General features: G+C 36.2%; 2 protein-coding genes across 6 annotated transcripts; one reads left to right on the top strand and one right to left on the bottom strand.

Annotated features, from left to right (window-relative positions):
• Positions 1 to 2,870: 2,870 nt before the first annotated feature.
• Positions 2,871 to 8,733, top strand: LOC111801421 (putative UDP-arabinose 4-epimerase 2). 4 transcript variants are annotated; one of them, XM_023685417.1, is made up of 11 exons: positions 2,871 to 2,894; positions 3,686 to 3,829; positions 3,937 to 4,061; positions 4,833 to 4,946; positions 5,029 to 5,136; positions 5,238 to 5,329; positions 6,503 to 6,644; positions 7,715 to 7,809; positions 7,889 to 8,018; positions 8,109 to 8,253; positions 8,356 to 8,733. In XM_023685417.1, exons 2-11 carry the CDS (start codon positions 3,769 to 3,771, stop codon positions 8,595 to 8,597), a joined length of 1,254 nt encoding a protein of 417 aa, XP_023541185.1. In that variant the 5' UTR covers positions 2,871 to 2,894; positions 3,686 to 3,768; the 3' UTR covers positions 8,598 to 8,733. The 4 variants fall into 4 exon arrangements, with proteins under 4 accessions (XP_023541185.1, XP_023541183.1, XP_023541184.1 ...); XM_023685415.1 differs by lacking the exon at positions 2,871 to 2,894 and adding an exon at positions 2,901 to 3,178; XM_023685416.1 differs by lacking the exon at positions 2,871 to 2,894 and adding an exon at positions 2,901 to 3,178 and having other exon boundaries at positions 3,647 to 3,829.
• A 2,767-nt stretch (positions 8,734 to 11,500) lies between these two features.
• Positions 11,501 to 20,088, bottom strand: LOC111801743 (probable ribose-5-phosphate isomerase 4, chloroplastic). 2 transcript variants are annotated; one of them, XM_023685877.1, is made up of 9 exons: positions 19,807 to 20,088; positions 19,103 to 19,230; positions 18,448 to 18,517; positions 17,728 to 17,832; positions 13,817 to 13,912; positions 13,669 to 13,725; positions 12,840 to 12,957; positions 12,687 to 12,753; positions 11,501 to 11,855 (listed from the first exon to the last, which is right to left on the bottom strand). In XM_023685877.1, the coding sequence occupies exons 1-9, from the start codon at positions 19,981 to 19,983 to the stop codon at positions 11,786 to 11,788; spliced, it is 888 nt and encodes a 295-aa protein (XP_023541645.1). In that variant the 5' UTR covers positions 19,984 to 20,088; the 3' UTR covers positions 11,501 to 11,785. The 2 variants fall into 2 exon arrangements, with proteins under 2 accessions (XP_023541645.1, XP_023541646.1); XM_023685878.1 differs by having other exon boundaries at positions 12,687 to 12,747.
• Between the last annotated feature and the right edge of the window lie 1,327 nt (positions 20,089 to 21,415).

Below are 21,415 nucleotides of genomic sequence, written 5' to 3'. Positions count from 1 at the left end.
TATGAGACCTTTTGTGAAGCCCAAAGCAAAGCCATGAAAGCTTATGCTCAAAGTGGACAATATCATACCATTGTGGAGAGTACTGATTCCTAACATAGTATCAGAGTCATGCCCTAAACTTAGCCATGAGTGAATGACAGGTGGTATTGGGTTGAGGCGCTACCACACACTGCTCAAGAATAGATTTACAGCATTGTGGGCTTGTCCACGGAAATCCTAGTCATTTCCACAAGGTTGGTGCATCTAGTCATCTTGACGCACATCCTTAATCGTTCTAGGCCTAGCTAAATAGTACTGGTACCAGAGTGGAAAGGGTAGCAGATAGTTTCCTGACACCGTTCACTATTATTAGCCCGAGAGCTACATTAATCATTCTTGGGTATTGTGGTAGTCTACAAGGTTCTTAGGGGCACTTAAGTTGTTTAAATCTCATTTCATCTTTTGTTTCCAAGACGTTTAGGATTAGCTCCTAAGGGCTAAACTAATCTCCAGGTGCACATAATAGGTCTAGACTTTTGATCGTCGTTCACGATCCTAAAATTCACTCTTCCACTTTATCTTAAAATTCAGTTTCTAAACCTCTCGATAAAATCTCAATAGTTCAAGCTCAAAAGAAAAAATAAGGGATTTAATTTCTCGCCGTAACTCGAATTTTACAGCTTCTAGATATGAATCCTTACAGATTTCATGGTATCCGAGCCAAGAAGAGAATTAAGATACTCAAACTTGGATCAAATACGTCCCAAAAAAAACTCTACATTAATTTATTTTTTGACTTAAATTTTAATTTTTTTTCAAAAATATTAATTTCTATTTAGCTTTTATTTAGAAATATTTGTAGTTTAGAGATCTTTTTTTTCCTCACTAATCATTGCTTTCATAAACTTTTACTCTTAGGGAAATCATGAAGCCTTATGTTTTGTATCAAAATTTTAATTACTAATTATGACTATGGACCTAACTTTAACATACAATTATATAATTCAACTTTGTTTCCACTCCTCCTTTCAAATTCGACACCCTTCTTCTCGTCTAAAATATTCTTGTTCATATGAACAGGTAACATCGTTCATTAGGTTTGGCCCCATTACGTATCGCCAAGTTTGATCCGTTACGTATCGTCGTCAGCCTCACGTTTAATTTAAAATTCATAATTACATGATACTTTAAAATAAAGTCATGACTTATCCATTTAATTTAAAATAAGAAAATAAAAATAACATAATTTTTAGACCGGAAGAATGAAATAAACCACCTATCAACTACTAAATGAAATTTAATGCATAATGCAGTCCTATATTTAGGACCATGGCCTTTCCAGCATTCACGGTCATTCGCGTAGAAGCTACCTTTACTTGAAAAATATAAGAGTAGTACGTGGCTTGACTATTTTAACATGATTGAGACCTATCCTTTAAAACCATAACATGGCCTTGGATTCTTTCTAGTTTCGGGCAGGGTTAGATGTGTTGTACTTCCCCATGCACAACTATGCATGGACACATGGACCCACCAGACGGGCTCGTATACGTACCACGTCGCTGGACACTATAGAAAAAGAAAGGCCTACATGATATCTTGATGAACATAAATATCGAAGGTATGTATCCGTACTAATATAACATAACGGAGAAGTATCCCGATACACATTACATACATACGTGCATGAGGCTCCATGATTTACATTCACGGCATAGCATTAACATCATTCTCTTTCTCCTTTCATCCCTGACATATTACATATATGCGTTGTGTATACATGATAATCATGTGTGTATGCATGTTTGATCCCATTAGAGAGGCCTACTTACAGAGTATTTATAATACTCAACGTTTTTCAAAGTATTTTTATTTATCTTTATTTTGATTTAATGTCGAGTTAAACTAATTTTTTTTTCATACATTTTTATCAACATATACCGTGTTAATGACTTTTAGAGAAATCGTATCGTTTCATCCTCACTTTGTGATGACGAGGAGAAAGAGTGAAACGAAAGATTGTATCAAAATTTTCTGAATTATTCGATACCACATTTTGGTCCTGTTCCATCCTTTACCTAAAATTCATATTGCATTCTATATATTAAGGAAAGTTTAAACTTGTCGATCAAAATATATTTTCGAAGATAAATATACGCTTTATACTAAAGAAGATCGACAAATCTAAAAAGTGGGTTCTCCAATATATTAAAAAAGGTTTAAACTTGTCATCGAAACATATTTTCGAAGATAAACAGACGCTTAATATTTAGAAAAATCGACAAATCTAAAAAGTGGGTTCTCCTATATATTAAGAAAGATTTAAACTTGTCGATCAAAACATATTTCCGAAGATAAAAAGACGCTTAATACTCACAAAGATCGACAAATCTAAAAAGTGGGTTCTCCTATATATTAAGAAAGATTTAAACTTGTCGATCAAAACATATTTTCGAAGATAAAGAGACGCTTAATACTCACAAAGATCGACAAATCTAAAAAATGGATTCTCCTATATATTAAGAAAGATTTAAACTTGTCGATCAAAACATATTTTCGAAGATAAAGAGACGCTTAATACTCACAAAGATCGACAAATCTAAAAAATGGATTCTCCTGTACATTAAAAAAGGTTTAAACTTGTCGACCAAAACATATTTTTGGAGGTAAAAAGAAGCTTAATATCTTCAATGAACTTATTAGTTCAACCGTGGATCGTGCTTTTATCATCCTAAAATCGAAAAAAGGAAATATTTAGAATGTTTATACCTTTTTATACCAAATAAGAANAAAAAAAAAAAAAAAAGCATCTTTCAATATTAACTCTATATGTACATAAATTATTGAAATGAACGAATGAATTTTCCCCAATAAAGGAGAAGCAAAGGAAATTCAGAACTCGCATGCGCCGTGAGGTATACGCGTAAATGCAATGTGGACACACACGCTCCAAACAGAATTTCACCTTCGCTTCCTTCCCTCTCTCCCTCTGTCTCTGTCTCTTCACCTTTCCCATTCATTTCATTTGGTTTCATATACTTTCTGTTTCCATTGGCAACGTTTCTTTCACAACCCACCACCCCATTTTACGTCCTCCCCTTCTCTTTTTCTCTGTTACCCACATTTTCATTTTGGTTCTTTGTTTCTTTGTGTTCTTCATCCAATTTCATTCCTCCCCTGGACTTCCATTCAATTTCTGGTGACGTTTCCCTCTGTTTTAGCTGTTTTCCTTTTCTGGGTCTTGCTTGGATTGGTGTAATCTGTTTTCCTTTCAATTGTTGATGATTTGTTTCTGAAGATCGTTTGATTCAATGAAATGGGGTTGCTTCTATATGTGATTCTCTTCCTTTGATTCATCTGCATTTCTATTGGGGATTGATTTCTTTGTTTTGTTACTTGTTTTTCTTAGTGAAACTGCTAATGATCGGGAGATGATTGTTGTTTTTGAAGAGAAATTTCTCGTGCCTTTCTTATAATCTTAACTCGAAATGGATATTGATCTGTAATTTGACATTTGGGTTCTTATTGTTAGTTTGTTTCCATTCATGCATGGTTGGCTACTGTAGCTTGCATTATAAATCTTATCAGCATCTTTGAAGTGTTTGAGATTTAGAAGTGATGATATCTTGAGAGGTTCGGTTCACATTTCTGGCTGGTTTACTTGCAGAATTTAGTGATGAACTTGGTTAGAGTGTTAAATTTGCAGGATATTACACCACAGCTCCGTCCCGAACTGGATTCTTTGAGTTACTTTCGTGTAATATAACGGAAGGTAGAGCGATTTCCCAAATGCTCGGTTTGAGTAGGTCGAGAAATCAATCAAGGTTCGGTAGATCGGTGTCATTTGGAGGCGAGTTTCTCTTATGCAGTGTCTTCAAAAATCTATGTACATTGTAGGTTGGCTGCTTGAAGGTTATTTACTTGTTTTTTCTTACATTTACCTTCTCTTATGTATAGGTATGGATTATCCGGATCCCAAAAGGAAGAGCAATTTTGTAGGGAAGATTATTTTGGCTGCTTCACTTACAGCTATTTGTATTATTATGCTCAAGCAATCCCCAAATTTTAGCACCCCGACCCCGGTAGCTCTCGATCTCTAATGATTCTCTTATGGCTTTGTATAACTAATAACCGAGTTAGTTCCGCCATGGATTATGTTCTTTTCAGTTAAAACTCTACAATTCGTGTTGGATGAATCTTTAGCCTTTTCACTTGTTATGTGGCATAGCATCTACTAGATCATATTTGATACGAGTCTAGCTGTCAATCGTCTTGTGTGATCTCACATTGGTTGGAGAGGAGCATGAAACATTCTTTTTAAGGGTGTGGAAACCTCTCCCTAGCAGACACATTTTAAAACCTTGAGGGGAAGCCCGAAAGGAAAAGCCCAAAGAGGACAATTTGTTCAATACTTGAGTCACCTTTGACTAGAACACTCGAACAAACTACACCCTTTGTTCAACACTTGAGTCACCTTTGACTACACCTTCAAGTCTCACAATGTCTTTGTTCGATACTTGAGGATTCGATTGGCATGGCTAAGTTAAGAGCATGACTCTGATACCATGTTAGAAATCGTGAATCTCCACAATGGTATTGATATTGTCCACTTTGAGCATAAGGCCTCATGATTTTGCTTTTGGTTTTCCCAAAGAGCCTCATACCAATAGAGATAGCGTTCCTTACTTATAAACCCACGATCTTCCTCTTAATTACCTAGTGTGGGACTACTCCTCTTAATAACCCTCAATACTTTCTTTATCGAGAAAAGACATGTCGAGAATCGCCTTTTTCTAAGAGAACCATTATTTTATGCCATTTTGAAATTGTTGTGCATGTTGTTTTCCTTACAGTTTGCAATTCATCAACCAAGAGTCACTCATGTCCTAGTAACAGGAGGTGCTGGATATATCGGTTCGCACACTGCTCTTCGGCTATTAAAGGACTCTTACCGTGTAACAATAGTGGTACGTCCCTGTAGATTTTTAAGATTGAACCGTTTTAGCCATTGGTGATATGGCCTTCATTTATGAATTCTTCCTTTGCCAGGACAACTTATCACGAGGAAATCTAGGTGCTGTAAAGGTTTTGCAAGAATTGTTTCCTGATTATGGAAGGCTTCAGTTCATCTATGCTGACTTAGGAGATGCAAAATCTGTATCCTTCTTATATGACTCTTTATGATATATATATTTCTGAAGAATCCAAGTAATACCAGCTGCCTTGAACACCAATGTTGACTTAACTGGTATGTTCAGGTCAATAAAATATTTTCAGAGAATGCTTTTGATGCTGTCATGCATTTTGCAGCAGTTGCATATGTTGGGGAAAGCACCCTGAATCCTCTGAAGTGAGTATAAACTGTTAGAATTGCTGTCTTTTTTTCTTTTTTGTTGATGGTCATTGGTCTCTTACATCATCCTCATGTAGATTGTAACGGCCTAAGTCCACCGCTAGCCGATATTGTCCTCTTTGGGCTTTCCCTTTCGAGCTTCTCCTCAAGGTTTTTAAAACGGGTCTGCTAGGGAGAGGTTTCCACATCCTTATAAATATTGCTTCATTCTTAACCACCCCCCTTTGGGACCAAGTGTCCTCGCAGACAATTGTTTCCTTCTCCAATCGATGTGAGACTCCCTAATCTACCACCTTCGGGACTCAGCGTCCTTGCTGGCACACCGCCTTGTGTCCACCCCCCTCCGGGGCTCAGCCTCCTCGCTGGCACATCACATGTGTTTGACTCTGATACCATTTGTAACAGCTCAAACCCACCGCTAGAAGATATTCTGGACTTTCCCTTTCAGGTTTTCCCTCTAGGTTTTTAAAACATGTATGCTAGGGAGAGGTTTCCACGCCCTTATAAAGAACGCTTCGTTCTCCTCCCCAACCGATGTGGGATCTCACAGTCCTACCCCCCTTCGAGGCCCAGCATCCTCGCTGACACTCGTTTCCTTCTCCAATTGATGTGGAACCCCCCCAATCCACCCTCCTTCAGGGCCTAACGTCCTTGCTGGCACACCGCCTCGTGTCCACCCCCTTTGGGGCTCAGCATCCTCGCTGGTACATCACCCCGTATCTAGGTTTAATACCATTTGTAACAGCCCAAACCTGCCACTAATAGAATTGTCTTCTTTGGACTTTCCCTTTCCGGCTTCCACTCAAGGTTTTTAAAACGCGTCTACTAGAGAGAGTTTTCACACCTTACAAAGAATGTTTTGTTCTCCTCCCCGACCGATGTGGGATCTCACATAGATTGTGATGAAGATTGTTTTCCTCTTCCTAATCAGATTTGATAGTTCATAAGCATATGCATACTGATAGATAGCCAACATTTTATGAATTGATGGATGGTGTTAAACAGTTTTTCTATGATCATAAATCCAACTCCATTGTCCTTGTCAACCTTTTGATAGACATCTCTAAAAATGAAGCTTCATCGTGGGATAGAGAATTAGAAAACTTCGGGCTTCGAGTATTAGCATTTAGAAGTAAATCATTTCTGAGTGGGGTATTTCTTGCTGTGTAGGTATTATCACAATATTACTTCAAATACCTTGACAGTATTAGAATCAATGGCAGCACATGGTGTGAAGACATTGATATATTCTAGTACATGTGCCACATATGGAGAGCCAGAAAAAATGCCCATCACTGAAGAAACTCCACAGGTTCGTATCATATGCATCATCTTGTGTTGAGGACTCATGGAAAGAGTTGGATTTCGTTGGTCATACTTTATTTGGTTTATGTGAGATCCCACATCATTTAGAGAGGAGAACGAAGCATTCTTTATAAAGGTGTGGAAACCTCTCCCTAACCGACGCGTTTTAAAACCGTGAGGCTGACGGTGATACGTAACTGGCCAAAGCGGACAATATCTACTAGTGGTGAACTTTGGCTGTTACAAATGGTATTAGAGTCAAACACCGAGCAGTGTGCCAGTGAGGACGCTAGCCCTCAAGAGGGGTGGATTGTGAGATCCCACATTGGTTGGAGAGGAGGATGAAACATTCTTTATAAGGGTGTGGAAACCTCTCCCTAACAAACGTGTTTTAAAACCATGAGGTCAATGGGCCAAAGCGGACAATATCTGCTAGCGGTGCACTTTAGCTGTTACAAATGATATTAGAGTCAGACATCAAACGGTGTGCCAACGAGGATGCTGGCCCCCCAAAAGGGGGTGGATTGTGAGATCCCACATCGGTTGGAGAGGAGGACAAAGCATTCTTTATAAAGGTGTGGAAATCTCTCCCTCACAGACGCGTTTTAAAATCGTGAGGCTAACGGCGATATGTAACAGGCCAAAGCGGACAATATCTGCTAGCGGTGAACTTTGGCTGTTACAAATGGTATCGAGCTAGACACCCAGCTATATGCCAGCGAGGACGTTGGCCTCCAAGGGGGGTGGATTGTGAGATCCCACATTCTTTATAAGGGTGTGGAAACCTCTCCCTAACAAACGTGTTTTAAAACCATGAGGTCAATGGGCCAAAGCGGACAATATCTGCTAGCGGTGAACTTTGGCTGTTACAAATGGTATCGAGCTAGACACCCAGCTATATGCCAGCGAGGACGTTGGCCTCCAAGGGGGGTGGATTGTGAGATCCCACATTCTTTATAAGGGTGTGGAAACCTCTCCCTAACAGATGCGTTATAAAACCGTGAGGCTGACGGTGATACGTAACGGGCCAAAGCAGACTGGAGTTTGGTCGATGAAAATTCATTTGTTTCATTGCAGGCCCCAATTAATCCTTATGGAAAGGCCAAGAAGATGGCAGAAGAAATCATCCTTGACTTTTCAAAAAATTCAAAGATAGCAGTCATGATCTTAAGGTTCTTCCTTTCTGCTTCTTCCTAGAACTTGCTTTCTGGAAATTACTGTATTCATGAATCTGTGTCGAAAATCGTCCAGATACTTCAATGTCATCGGTTCCGATCCAGAGGGAAGACTTGGGGAAGCTCCTACACCTAAGCTTCGGGAGCACGGACGTATATCGGGTGCTTGTTTCGATGCTGCCCGTGGCATTATTTCCGGGATTAAGGTAATTTGCATATATTGAATATGAAACATGTTCAGAAATCATTGGTGTAGTTACAAGATCCAGCTAAACTTTCTCTTATGATGTTTTCAGGTCAAAGGAACCGACTACAAAACACACGATGGAACATGCATACGCGATTATATCGACGTCACCGATCTCGTGGACGCTCATGTAAAAGCTCTAGAGAAAGCAACCCCTGGTAAAGTTGGAATCTACAACGTTGGAACAGGGAAAGGTTTGAAAGAAATCGTTGCATTACTATACATTTTCCTTTCTATTTCCCAACAAGCAATCTAGACATGGCAAGCTGAAGTTAGCTTTGGATGTCTTTGATCAGGCCGATCCGTGAAGGAGTTCGTGGAGGCGTGCAGGAAGGCAACTGGGGTCGACATCAAAGTCGAGTATCTCCCACGTCGACCGGGTGACTATGCCGAAGTATTCAGCGACCCAACTAAGATCAAGAACGAACTGAACTGGACAGCGCAACACACCGATGTTCAAGAAAGTTTACGGGTAGCGTGGAGATGGCAAAAGTCGCATCGCAATGGCTATGGAAACGCTTTGGCTATGTCATCGTGAAGCATTGGTACTGACTTGACTTGAGGATTAGTTCATTTTGGTCACATAGAAGTAGGAGAATACCATTACTACTACCATTTTTTATTATGTATTGGATAGATTGGTTATTGATATGAATGCATTATGTTATATGTCANCCTTTTTTTTTTTTTTTTTGAGATGTTAATTTATCCTATAGATTGGTGTCTATAGATTGGTGTCACGTGAGGATTCGCCCTAAACGAGATGGAAAATTTTTGCTTAAATAGAAAATAGAGGGAATATGGAGAAATTTCTACCTAATAGATAAATAAGGTCGGGAACAGGGATTGTATTTCCTGTCCCAACTTTTACGCATAAAAATAAATAAATATATATTTTCTATTACAAATTATAATAAATTAGATTTTTTTATTTTTTTTCTTTGTTATAGTTACATTTTCATGACTTTTTACTAATGAGATATCATTTTATTTCATACCATTATACTTTATTTTTAATAATAAGCCCAAAATTTATGAAATTCGGGTCAAAACAATCAAATTTTGAATTTTTTTATAAATATTACTACTTATATATTATGTTGTAATATTATATTTTAATTTTTTTAGAAATTATATTGATAGAATATTAAATTAAATTTTTGTTTGATACATTAGAAAATTTTCTTCAACTATTTGCTTAAAAAAAATGAAAAATATGGAAAGTTTTTCCGTGGAAAACTCAATCCCCACAAAAATAAATGGTTAATTTCACGAGAATGGAGAATAAGAAGAAAAATAGAAATGGGGATAGCGAAGGTTTCCTAGTCACCATCCCATGAACATCTCTACACTAGTGACATTATAAATAAATAAAATTAAAATTGATTACATTAGTAAGGATTTAACTACTATAAAAAAGAACTAAAAATAAATAATTATTGATCAACTTGAATAATCAACCACAATAATTTAAATAAATAAACACTAAATTCTTATATATAATTCAACAATCGCAAGGTGGATCCATCAAAATTATCAAAATAGTACCAAATGTTTTATTTGGCTATGTATATCACATCTAAATATATAACTCTTTCAATGCTAAATATCTATATCCATTGATAAATCCTTATCATCCAAATGAGATTAATAGAGCTTAGCATTGACATAGCATGGAATGTAGGTGCCATGGGATAGCCAATGCATCATTTGCAATGCCCTAAGCAAATGCATGGATGTAGGGATGATAGCATCTGCTGCATAAAAATGCTATAATACAAACACGTGCTTGCATCCATCTCGACTAATCTATACAACAACTCTTTTATCGATGATAAACATTAGGAAAAGATTAAGAACACGAGTTTGATTTGAATGGAGAAAAAAAAAATGATCCTTTTGGCTCTCCCTTCTCTTCTTATCATTTGAGAAGAAGATTAACTTCTGCAGAGGAAGCAGTTAAAATGCCAAAAGACTCACCACTCAAATTACAGTTACAATTTCAAACCTTAATTACTTTATAACTTTTTAACCATTTCACTCTAATTCCCATCATCATGATTCCCATAATGCCAAAACTCTCCTCTTTTACACATTCCCTTACTTCCGATCCCTCCCCCTTCCCTTCTCTTCTCCTACTTCTTCTCATCTTCACCCTTCATATCCCCACATGCCGTTTCTTCTCTTATTTCCTTTCTGCAAGCCCTTCTCTGTACTACCATTGTGCTGGCCGTAGTAACTGGCTCTGCAATCCCATGGCAATATCCAGTCCCAAACGGTTGCCTTGTGGTGGTTGGTCTTTACGAGTGGCGCCAATTGCCTTACTCGTGGTGGTGAGTTGGTTGACTGAGAAGGATGCGGAAGGAGTTGCTGCTCGGAACTGGGGGTCTCGGTGCTGTCATGTTCCAACCATCATGGACATGAGGAAGCATGAGACGGAGGCTGAAGGAATTGGTGGTTGTACTCCTTGGGTTCTTGTGGGAATGATATTGTTACTGTTCAATATGGCTCAACGGCAGGCGCTCATTCGACATTGCTTGTTTGTAAGTATGTGAACTAGGTTTCTATGGAAGGAGATAAACTCGAGAGTGTTCTCAAAGAAGCTGTTTTCTTTTTCTTCTTTTTGTGATTTTGTACAGTTTATGGCCTCTAATTGGAGTGCTTAGTGTTACGGTCATGCTTGTCCTGGCCGCATGCCCGTTACACGCCAAAACCCTTGTCTTGTACTACTTTATCGCTGTCCTTTACTACTTTCATGTTGTATAATTTCCTTGTTTTTTTTCAAAGAGAATGACGTTTCAGCAAAATCATGTCTACGTCTGGTAGACATGAAATGCCTTAGAATGTACTATAGAGGGATGAAGAACTAGTTGTCAAATTCTCCCTACCCGAAATGTTATATATTGTTACGCTGTTGTTGTTGCCTTTTGTTTGCATGATATATAACACCATTTTCAATCTCTCACTCAATCCTTGCTTTCAAACTCTCTTTCAAAATCTCTCTGCCCCCGCTTTCTAAAACCTTCTTCTCAAATCGGAGCTAGAGGCTTGAGCATACGTTGCCCGACCATAGGCGATACGATCCGAAGTTGGCTTGACTCACTCAGTGCTGAGAGTGAGTACCACACAATCGCCAAATCCAAGGCCAAGAAAAAGGCGATTGTGACACTCAGCATAGGTTATTTCGTAACTACTCTATAGACACCATGAATCTAGATTGGAAAGTCCTTTTGTAACCCTTCCTTCATAAGAAGGGACCTTATCCCTTTGTCCCATGGGTTGGTTTGATCTGCATTTCCCTTGTTTCTCATTAAAAAAGAACGTAAGTGAATTAATCCTTCTCCAAAGTATACTTGGTCTAGGAAAGGAAAGAAAAGAAGCATACACCTAAAGACTGATGAACCATCTTTGTTCAATTTATGTTTTCGTGACACCTGCAAATCAAACACACTTATCACTTGCATTACTTTATACTATAAATGATCAGACAATGTATATCAGTTTCATGTACAGGCATATTGGTCGATGAGATAGACGAGTACTCTCAGATGAATGTATAGATATAGCATGACGTAAAAGGACGTCAAAACCCATAGATCATCTAATATCGAAGGTAGATAGTGTATTTCTTGTCATGGTTTACATAACTTCCACAAAATTTAAATTGGGACGTTCGTGACTTGCAAAATTACCTGTGATGGCATTGATCTGTACACTGCAATCACTCTATACCATATTCCTCTGCAGATTATCGACAATTTGCAGCCCACTTTCAGATGCAATAACTGCTGTGCAACTGTAACACACGGAAAAGTATAAGGAAGAACTTAACTTGTCAGAACTTCAATCTAGTGTGTTATNAAAAAAAAAAAAAAAAAAAAAAAAAAAAAAAAAGTGCATAGAGATGTATTCCTTACTTATAAACTCATTATCATCCCCTTAATTAGTTGATGTGGGACTCCCGCCCAACAATCCTCCCCTCGAATAGGTACACCATAGAGCCTCCTCTGAGGCCTATGGAGCCCTTGAAAAGCCTCCTAATTGAGGCTCGATTCCTTTATCTGGAGCCCTCGTGCTTTGTTTGATACTTGAATCATCTTTTTTACTACATCTTCGAGGTTTACAACTTTTTTGTTCTACATTTGAGGATTTTATTGACATGGCTAAGCTAAGGGCATGACTCTAATATTATGTTAAGAATTACGACTCTCTACAATGGTATGATATTGTCCACTTTGAGCTTAAGCTCTCATGGTTTTGCTTTGGGCTTCTCCAAAAGGCCTCATACCAATTGGAGATGTATTCCTTACTTATAAACCATTATCGTCTCCTTAATTAATCGATGTGGGACTCATGCCCAACAATCCTCACCAAAGGACATGTGAGGGGTTAGCAAGGGAAGATAATTCCTAAGAAAATGAATGTGGAATGAAGTATAATTCACAAGTACTGTTTTTCTGCTATGAATAATATCAATTCGACAAAGTAAATTTGTTGAACTTGAAGCAGATGGAAGAATAATTCTGAAAATGGAATAAGCCAGTAAGGTATGCAGACATCCAATGCGTAAAACCAAGCAAGAGGAATTTCATTTTAGCAAAAAGAAAAGCAACTGAGAAATACTGACGGAAACTTAGAAATGACTCCATGATCTACAATTCCATCGATCTGTTCAAGACTTTCTGCCACTGCAGCTGCAAATGCATTTCATGTGCTTAGAAACTATTTCATGTCATCTATGAAGAAATGAAAGTAGAGGCTAGAACAAATCCTCACGCACCCAGACTTGATATTGGAGATGTAAATATGACATCCAGAATGTTATGCCCTTCTCTAGTGACAAATGGGAAGTCGCCCCCGAGGGGACCTGCATGCCCAATCGATGGCCTCCTCCATACCTTAACGTGGAAAATTTGATGTCAAGCCAAAGTTTAATAATCTAACATTGAACTACTAAAATAACTAAATGAATAATTATGTGTGTTTTCCCCTGTAAATAATGATGCTTAGAAACCAAAGGTTACCAAGCCATACTGAAGACATGTTTATGATTGACATCTCTCGTTCATTTCTTTTCCAAATTAAATTACCACATTACTTTTACTGAATAAGGACCTTTTTGATTTTTCGCGCTCATGGAAGATCCGTCTTAAATCATTATTTCATGTGTGCATAGTTAAAGAGACCGTGCAATGTATAGATTCACAAAAAGTTACTCAAAATTGAAATAAAAATATAAGAGAGAACAAAATCAATATTTCAATATGTTTAGCATATGTAAATAGAACATGCTACCTTTATATTGTCCAGTTAGATCTGCAATTAACCCTGCGCATACTTTTGAATTCATTTGTTTAAGCTTGATTTTGTAATGTACAAAGTTACGATTTACAAACATTTGATCATCTTTGTCACAACTTACATTAATTGGTATAGCATTCCTCAAAAAGAAAAAAAAAAAACTATAATGAGCATGGTGCGTAAGCAGGTCAAACTAACGAGTTTCGTTTTCTGAGCTACATGGGTAAATAATAAAATCAAGCAATTCCACTCGGCAAAAGCAGGGTAAAGTTTGACAAAATTGTAATATCCATCAGTAAAAAGCTTACCTCGGCATCCCCTAAAAAGAGATCATCAATTTCTTCTGCAGTTTGCATCCAATTAAGCTGAAAATAAATTTCAGTGTTTCTTCATTAGCTATCTGATAGTCTATGTCATATATAAGCCATGCTATAGATGATATTGATGTCTTCTCACAGAATTCACTAGAACTGGAATAGAACCCTCGGGGCCACCCATATATTGGCTATCTTTTACCATGAATGCAAGCTGGTTGGAAGCATTTAATATAGACTGCAAATAAATGAAAAACAAGAAATGAACAATTAGCACAGCAATTATTAAATATATTCTCGGGTCATAAGTTCTTTTCATGAGAAAAGAATAAGAAAATAGATGATCACGAAATGATATTTTCTCATTAATTGTGATCAAAACAGTAGCCCTATATATAGGCTTACTGTGAATACAAATAAACAGCATTCAATTGGTAGGGAATCTGCACGTGCACCAAGGGTTTGACCTAGATTGGTTTTGATAGGGTAGAGATTGGAGGTTAGAACATGACGAGAACAGATTCGATGAGATCAAAACTCGACTAAAATTCGAGTGTGCCAATATCGCATGTGGAAATGAGCAGAAAGGTTCTCCAACAAATTCTATGGGTCGTAAACCCAACTGCAGGATGGGATAGAGACCACATCAGGTACCCAGTAATTTGGTAGACACAAGAGTCACTCCCTCCTCGAACTTTGACACAATATTGTGGACCCACTTAGGGTTCACCAACCTAATCTTGTGTAGATGAAAATCCGGTAACAATCGACTGTGTTTCATAACATCCCTTAGTGGGCCATCGGTGTTGGAAACAGAACAAGGCCACGCCTCATAGATCATGATACATGGACATACGACATGGGTAATAATAAAAAATGATTCCCAAGTGTACCCTAAAACCCATGCATAAATTCCGATGAGTCGATGTGCTCAAATGAGCCGAGTGATGATGCATCACTATCAGTGGAGGCCTTGATTGGACCAACCACAAGAAATCGCAAGGGCCAGGTGCCCGCACAAAATCCAGATGAGCAGACGTGCTCCGATGAGCAACGTGACAAAGGGTCACGACATGACTTAAGCCAGAATGGGCTAGACAAGGATGAACTACAGACTCCAACCTCAGTGAGCCAGCAAGGACCCCAATTGGGTCAGAACCTGAGAATTTAGAGATAGAGAACTTACAGATTTCAGAAGCTTGAATACGCTAGAGAACTTAATGGTTTCTTTAAGATAGACTATGATGATTGTATGTGGTACTTTGATATCAGAGTTGAGGTTCGATTAGAACCTATAAGTAGGTTGCTTATTGAGTATATTTTAACACTCATTCTTGCAACTCTTTGATTTTATAAATTGAGTAGGGACCAGGAGGCTATGACACGAGCATACCAATGTTGTGCAGTTACAGACGGGCCACTAGATTCAAGTAAGGAGTCATCTTACGTTGCATTCTAGTTTTATGTAGTCAAGGTCATTTCTTTTGTATTTATAATTTGTTTTAAATGAAGTCTATAATCTTTTACTTGTATTTAATTTTAATGGTGTTGAAATCTTACTTTTCTTTCCATTTTAAAATGAAATATTTTGTCGCATCTCTCACATAACAGTCCATGATTCAAAGTCACGAAAAGTAGGCTATTATATTATATGTCCTGAGATTGCTAGTCCTTATATGTCAAACATGGAAAATTCCATTTCAGGGGGGAAATACTAGAAAATGATATCATTGATCGAAATCCTAAACTTCAAGTTTATACTAGAAGGGCATTAAATCAAAAGAACCAGGATCAGGTAACCACTCTTTATCTGATGTGTCTAATCTTGATATTCCTATATTCCATATGTATTCGTAATTGTACCAAAACCCTACTACAAACTATCTTTCTTACCATGGATTGGTCTCGTAATCACAAATCTTTACCTCCAGGAAAAACAACCTATTTCTTCCAAGGAATATACAAGAGGCCCAAAATGATCCGAATTAGAATTTAGTAGTTATGGAAGAGATGAATGCTTTCAAGCAGAATTGCACAAGGAAGATATTAGACCTACCAAAAGATAAGAAAACAATAGGTTGTAAATGGGTATTTTCTATAAAATGCAAAGTTGGTGGTAACACTGAAAGATATAAAGACATGTTAGTTGCTAGAGGCTTTACACAAACCTATGAAATAAACTGTCAAGAAACGTTTGCTCAATTGCTAAGATTAACTCTATTAGAGTGCTCTTATATATTGTTGATAATTCAGATCATATAACAACGCCTAAACTAGCCAAAATGTGCATAACGTGATTGTCATGAGAGATTTTTTGTCCAACAGCTATTAAGGAGTCAACAAGATTCATGATCTTGGTAAAGTATTCTTGAAGAGTGAGAGTACCTTTCTTCATCGTCTCAAGCTTCGATTTCAATTCCATAGCCCTAGCCAACTTTTTCACAGAATAGCGAACATTAAGAATTTACCAAACCTCACGAGCGATTTTACAATCCAGTATTTCAGTTGATAAGGTATTCGACATTGATCCAATATCCATGTTGTGATTAAAGTTTCCTGCTGAATCCATTGCTAATATGTGGTATGATTGAATCATCAAATGCAATACATTTGGGTGGAATGTCACCAATTTCATCAACAAAATTCTCCAATTCATGACCTCAAAGTACCATTAACTCTTGAAATTTCCATAACAGGAAGTTTTCTTCGTCTAATTTGACAGTAGAAGACTTTTTTGTTGGATTAATAACCTTTGAAAGTGAAGAAGAGTTGAGAAGATCAGAAGAACTCTAATGAATCGAAGAAGAATCCATGGGAGAAGTAAAAGAAATCAGATCTAGACGGTTGTTAGACCCATCTGTTACCATCACAAGTTTTTGACATGAGAAAATAGAGATGATCACGAGATAGTCATTTCCCATTAATTGTGGTAAAAATAGTAGTAGCCCTGTGTATGGGCTTACTGTGAATACAAAATAAAATGAATAACATAGGAAAAGTAACTACAGCTGTAACCAATAAACTAAGTATTTAAAAGACTTTATAACCAGAGTACGACTTCTTTAGTGAGCTCTCTTAACATAGGGACTGAACATAGTTCGAGAGTTTTAATTCAGCTTGCTTGAAAGCTTCATCCTTGTGTTCTCTGTCCAAATATTTTGAGGCTTTTCTCTTGAAGATATTTGTGTACATTGGGATGTTTTTATCTTCTATTAGTTTCTATGTTCTTTTTGTTTTTCACTTGTGGTGTTTGTATCTTTTTAGCATCTCTTTTCATTCCTTTAATGAAAAGTTTCATTTCTTGTTCAAAAAAATATATTCTAGGTCTTGTGGGTTCAAGTCTTCACATGACATTGACACCAAATTGTTGTTGTTCAATAAAAACCAAAATTGTTTCCAATAAATATAAATAATCAGACCTTCTAAACTCCAAGTTGTTGGAGTCTGCAGGTTTAAGTCTTCACATGATATTGACACCAAATTGTTGTTGTACATTTAAAACCAAAGTTGTCACCGATAAATATACATGATTGGATCTTTTCCCTGCTATAGATGGAAAATCATGAGCCCCTGATTTAGGAGCTTTTGAAAATGGTAGGACATGCAAGCCCAATGATTTAGGAGCTTTAGTTTTTGCTTCGGTTATGTTTGGCTTGGAATAGAGATCGTTTGCCTTTGATAGATGAGGTGCTTCTGGGTTTGCTTTTTTGTGATAAGGGCTAAGTTTTGTGACACACTAGTTTCTTTGCTATTCTTGGGGTATTTGGTTTGAGAAAAATAATAGGATTTTTAGAGAGGTTGAGAGGTCTTATGATGAGGTTGGGAAGGTTGTGAGATTTCATGCATCTTTGTGGGTGTCGGTTACTAATCTCTTCGGTAATTATGTTCTTAGTTTGACATTGTTGGATTGAAGTCTATTTATGTAGTTAGCTTTGGACTCTCTTTTGTTGTGGGTTTATTTATTGTATGTTCTTGTTTTTCTTTCATTTCTTCTCAATGAGCTTAGTTTTTTATGATAGAAAAAAATTGATAGGACAGATAGATTTTATTCACCTTCTCCTGGATTATTGAATCTTCCACTTGCGGTTTCCTATGCCCAATGACAGCAATCAGGGTTCCTTCTTCCATAATATCAGCATCATCAAATGAAAAATCAATCTACAAAACAACAAACTTATTGTTACTTGACTGAGGTCTAACATAAAAAATAATACAATACAAACCAAAAAGTTAAAAAAAAAAAAAAAAAATTGTTAAGTACCATTATTTAGACAGAGAAAAATGTTCAGAAAATAAATAACTGCTCGTCGGGAGGAAAACCGAATTTTCCATCTTTAATGCCCAAAAACCATAGAATAATAATTAGAATTCAATTATCCATTATTAGGGACTTCGTAACACCTCATTGGTATATTTTTTTTAATATCCGCTGAGTGTCTAAGTCTTATTTGCGTTCACAATAGTTATTTATTTTTTATCAACAAGGTATCAGAGTTCTTATGAGAACCTCAGGGGGTCACAAAAGCTCTGCAATCTTTTAGGTTCTCTGTGTTTTTTTACCTGAGTTTGTAACTTGGGAGGCCATAAAAATTCTGCAATCTGTTCCAATTTCATTAATGCACCCCAATGGCAAAGAAGCATCAAACAAACATGAGGAGACTCTTGTCTACCCTTTAAGATTTTCCGATCATAACTAAACTTAGAGACAACCTTGAACTCACAAAGTACTCCAGTAAAGAGCATAATTAATTAAGAATGGAATGTTTAGCTCACTTGAGAACTATCATTGAACTGGTCTAGTGGAATTCCTGCCTTGGCAGCTTCACTCGCACTTGTTATGGACCTGTATCAAGCCAAGGAAACTGACATGGTGCGTTAAGAAAGAAAGGTACATAGAAAATCATTTTGTCTTTCAGAAATATAGACATAGTGCGTTAAGAATGACAAGTACATAGAAGAAAGTCACTGACTTTTAAATTATAAATATAATTACGATTATTGACGAAGTCATTTTGCCTTTCACAAATATATTCAACAAGTTGGACGTCATCAACTGGTGAATATCGAGACATGGTCAGCATTCAAAATTTCAATGTAAAATAGGACTGCATAAAATTTAATAACAACCAAATAGTTGGAATTTTGTTTAAGGAATCCCAAATTGGCTTTTGGCCTAACATCTCCAATGCTTTCAAGAGATATTCACTGTAAACCTCGATTAACTTTATAATTCTAAGGGTGAACTTTCAACACAAAACAGGTCTTGGGAAGGAGATTTTAATTATTTCCAAAAATGTTTCTTTCACATCAATCTTATCCAGTGTCGATAAGAAAACAGAGTACGACTACAAATTGCCAATTGTTGTAATGATGAAACCAAGCATGAAGTATCAGACATCGTCAATGAATTCAAAGGATAGTAACTCACATGGGTATCCCTACTATATCTTTCAAAGCACCTGTTCGAAGCAACCGGCCAAGATACCCAATGGCCATGCCAGAAGCTTGACCAGACCCCAAGCCAATAACCATTCCACTTTTTACGTATGCATCCACCTAGAATTACAAAGACTCGCAGCAGTCATTTTCCTCCAGAACATACCCTCTAAATAATTAACAAAAGCATTTTCAAAATCAGTTCACATACAGATCAAATTATCACAAAACAAAAACTATCGACTCTTCCAAATATTTGAATTTAGACTATCTACAATCATTCCACTCGTACCCTTTCAAAGATTTCTCAATCTTGTGTTTTGCTCTAATCTCAAACCGAAAGACCCTCTTTCAGCCAGATTACACAAAGGTGCAAGAAGGGTAATGTACAATTCTTCTGCCAACTCAAACAAACTCAATGGCCGAACTCATAATCCAACCTTTCATTACTTATAAGAACGATGAATCCCGGTCTCTCTGCTTCTCCCATTTTTATCATACCTATTTGCTCTGATTAGTTCGCCAGTTCACATGCTAGGTAAAATCACACACAAAAAAAAGCAAAAAACGCTGCGCCTTACAGTCACATTACAGGAAGTATCCTAAAACAGAGAGCTCAGACATTTCTTTTACCAGAACGAGTAGAATACAAGAACACTACAAGAAACAAAAAATGCTCGTTACTTGAAACCATACAGTATGCTTGGCGGCTTGAAGAAGAGGAGATCCATCGGCAAGAACGGAGGTTGAGGCAGAAATTCTGAAGCAACTTCTTCGGAGTTTGATGTTGGGGCGAAACTTGCGCAAAAGAACGGATTTGGAGGAGCATGTGTAGGGAGAAGCTGAAAGCGAAGCGGCCATGCCCACTCTCATTCGTCTTCTCTGCTACTGCCAAGAACTCCGTCGGTTCAGATTGAAGCAATGGAGTGGATAAGGAGGGAAGAGGCAGAGGTTCAGTGACAAGTATGGCACTTGTTTGGGGCCTCACCGTCCGATGTCTTCATTTATTTATATTTTATTTGAATCAACACTAAATTAATTAAAATAATTTGAATTTTCTCTGTAAAAATCTTTTTATTAATATTTTTTAACTTATTAAAAATATTCTTATCCATAATTTTATGGAAAATTAATATTTTTAAACTTCTCAAAAAATACTCTTTACCCTTAATTTTAATGAAATTATTAATATTTTATTTAGAAAATACTATTCAAAAATTCCAAAAATACCCTTTTTTTTTTTTTTTTTTTACTTTTAAAATACCTTTAAAATTTTAATAATAAAATATTTTTAGATAATTTAGAGAGTATCGATAAAATAAAAAATGTTATGCTATTTTTTAAATTTTATGAGTATTTTTTAAATATAGTATTAAGGATGAAATGTATTTTTGAATTAAAAAAAAAAATTGAAAGTTATTATTGAAATTTTTTAAAATTCAATAGTATGTTTTAAACAAAATTGTTTTCCTACCATAACTAGTTTTTAGACTTTTTAAAAAGTTAAAAGGAAATTATTAAATTTTTTAAGAATTTATGGTTATTTTTATTAATTTAACCTTATAAATTTTGCATTTGTCTATAAAATATGTTATTAAACTTGTGAAAGTTTTAATAATATTTCCAAACTTTTAAAAATATCGTTACGATTATTTTATTTTAAAATATCATTAAATTTAGATTAACTTCAAAAATATTTTTAAATTTTTTTAAAAATTTTAAAAATACTCTTACTTTAATATATAGGCGAGACCGTTAGGATAACATTTCAAAAATACTTATAAACTTTAAAAATAATATTAATTCTCTTCAAATTTTAGAAGAAAGTTTAAAACGTTTTTATTATTAACACTCTCATCTATAAATTGAAAGGTCCGAATGATCAACTCTACAATCAGTTGTTAGAACAACCGTATATTTGAAAAGTCAAACAATAGGAGAGGGAGGGAAAATGCAAGAAAAATAAAATTTGATCACGATCATAACTTCTTATCCGACCATAGCTCAATAACTTTAAATCAGATCACAACTCCCACACCTTGGTTATTTTCATTTAAAACTATTTACTCGTTAATATACGTTGGTAAATTTCTTTCCATCTCTATGGTCATAACCCTGCGTATTTTAACTATGTTCGAGATATCTAACTCAAACATCTGACCTTCCTTATCAAAATCATTTTCATGCATATGTTAGCATTTAGTATCTTACTAAACTATAGCTCCCCATTCACAATACAAATCTTGTTAAATCTAAATATCGTCAATACATCAATTAACATTCACATTACATGCAAGGTAAATAT

Source organism: Cucurbita pepo, chromosome LG09 (assembly GCF_002806865.2).
Source record: "Cucurbita pepo subsp. pepo cultivar mu-cu-16 chromosome LG09, ASM280686v2, whole genome shotgun sequence".
Lineage (NCBI taxonomy): Eukaryota > Viridiplantae > Streptophyta > Magnoliopsida > Cucurbitales > Cucurbitaceae > Cucurbita > Cucurbita pepo.
The sequence above is the reverse complement of the archived record's forward strand: the minus strand, read 5'-3'. Positions and strand labels throughout refer to the sequence as shown.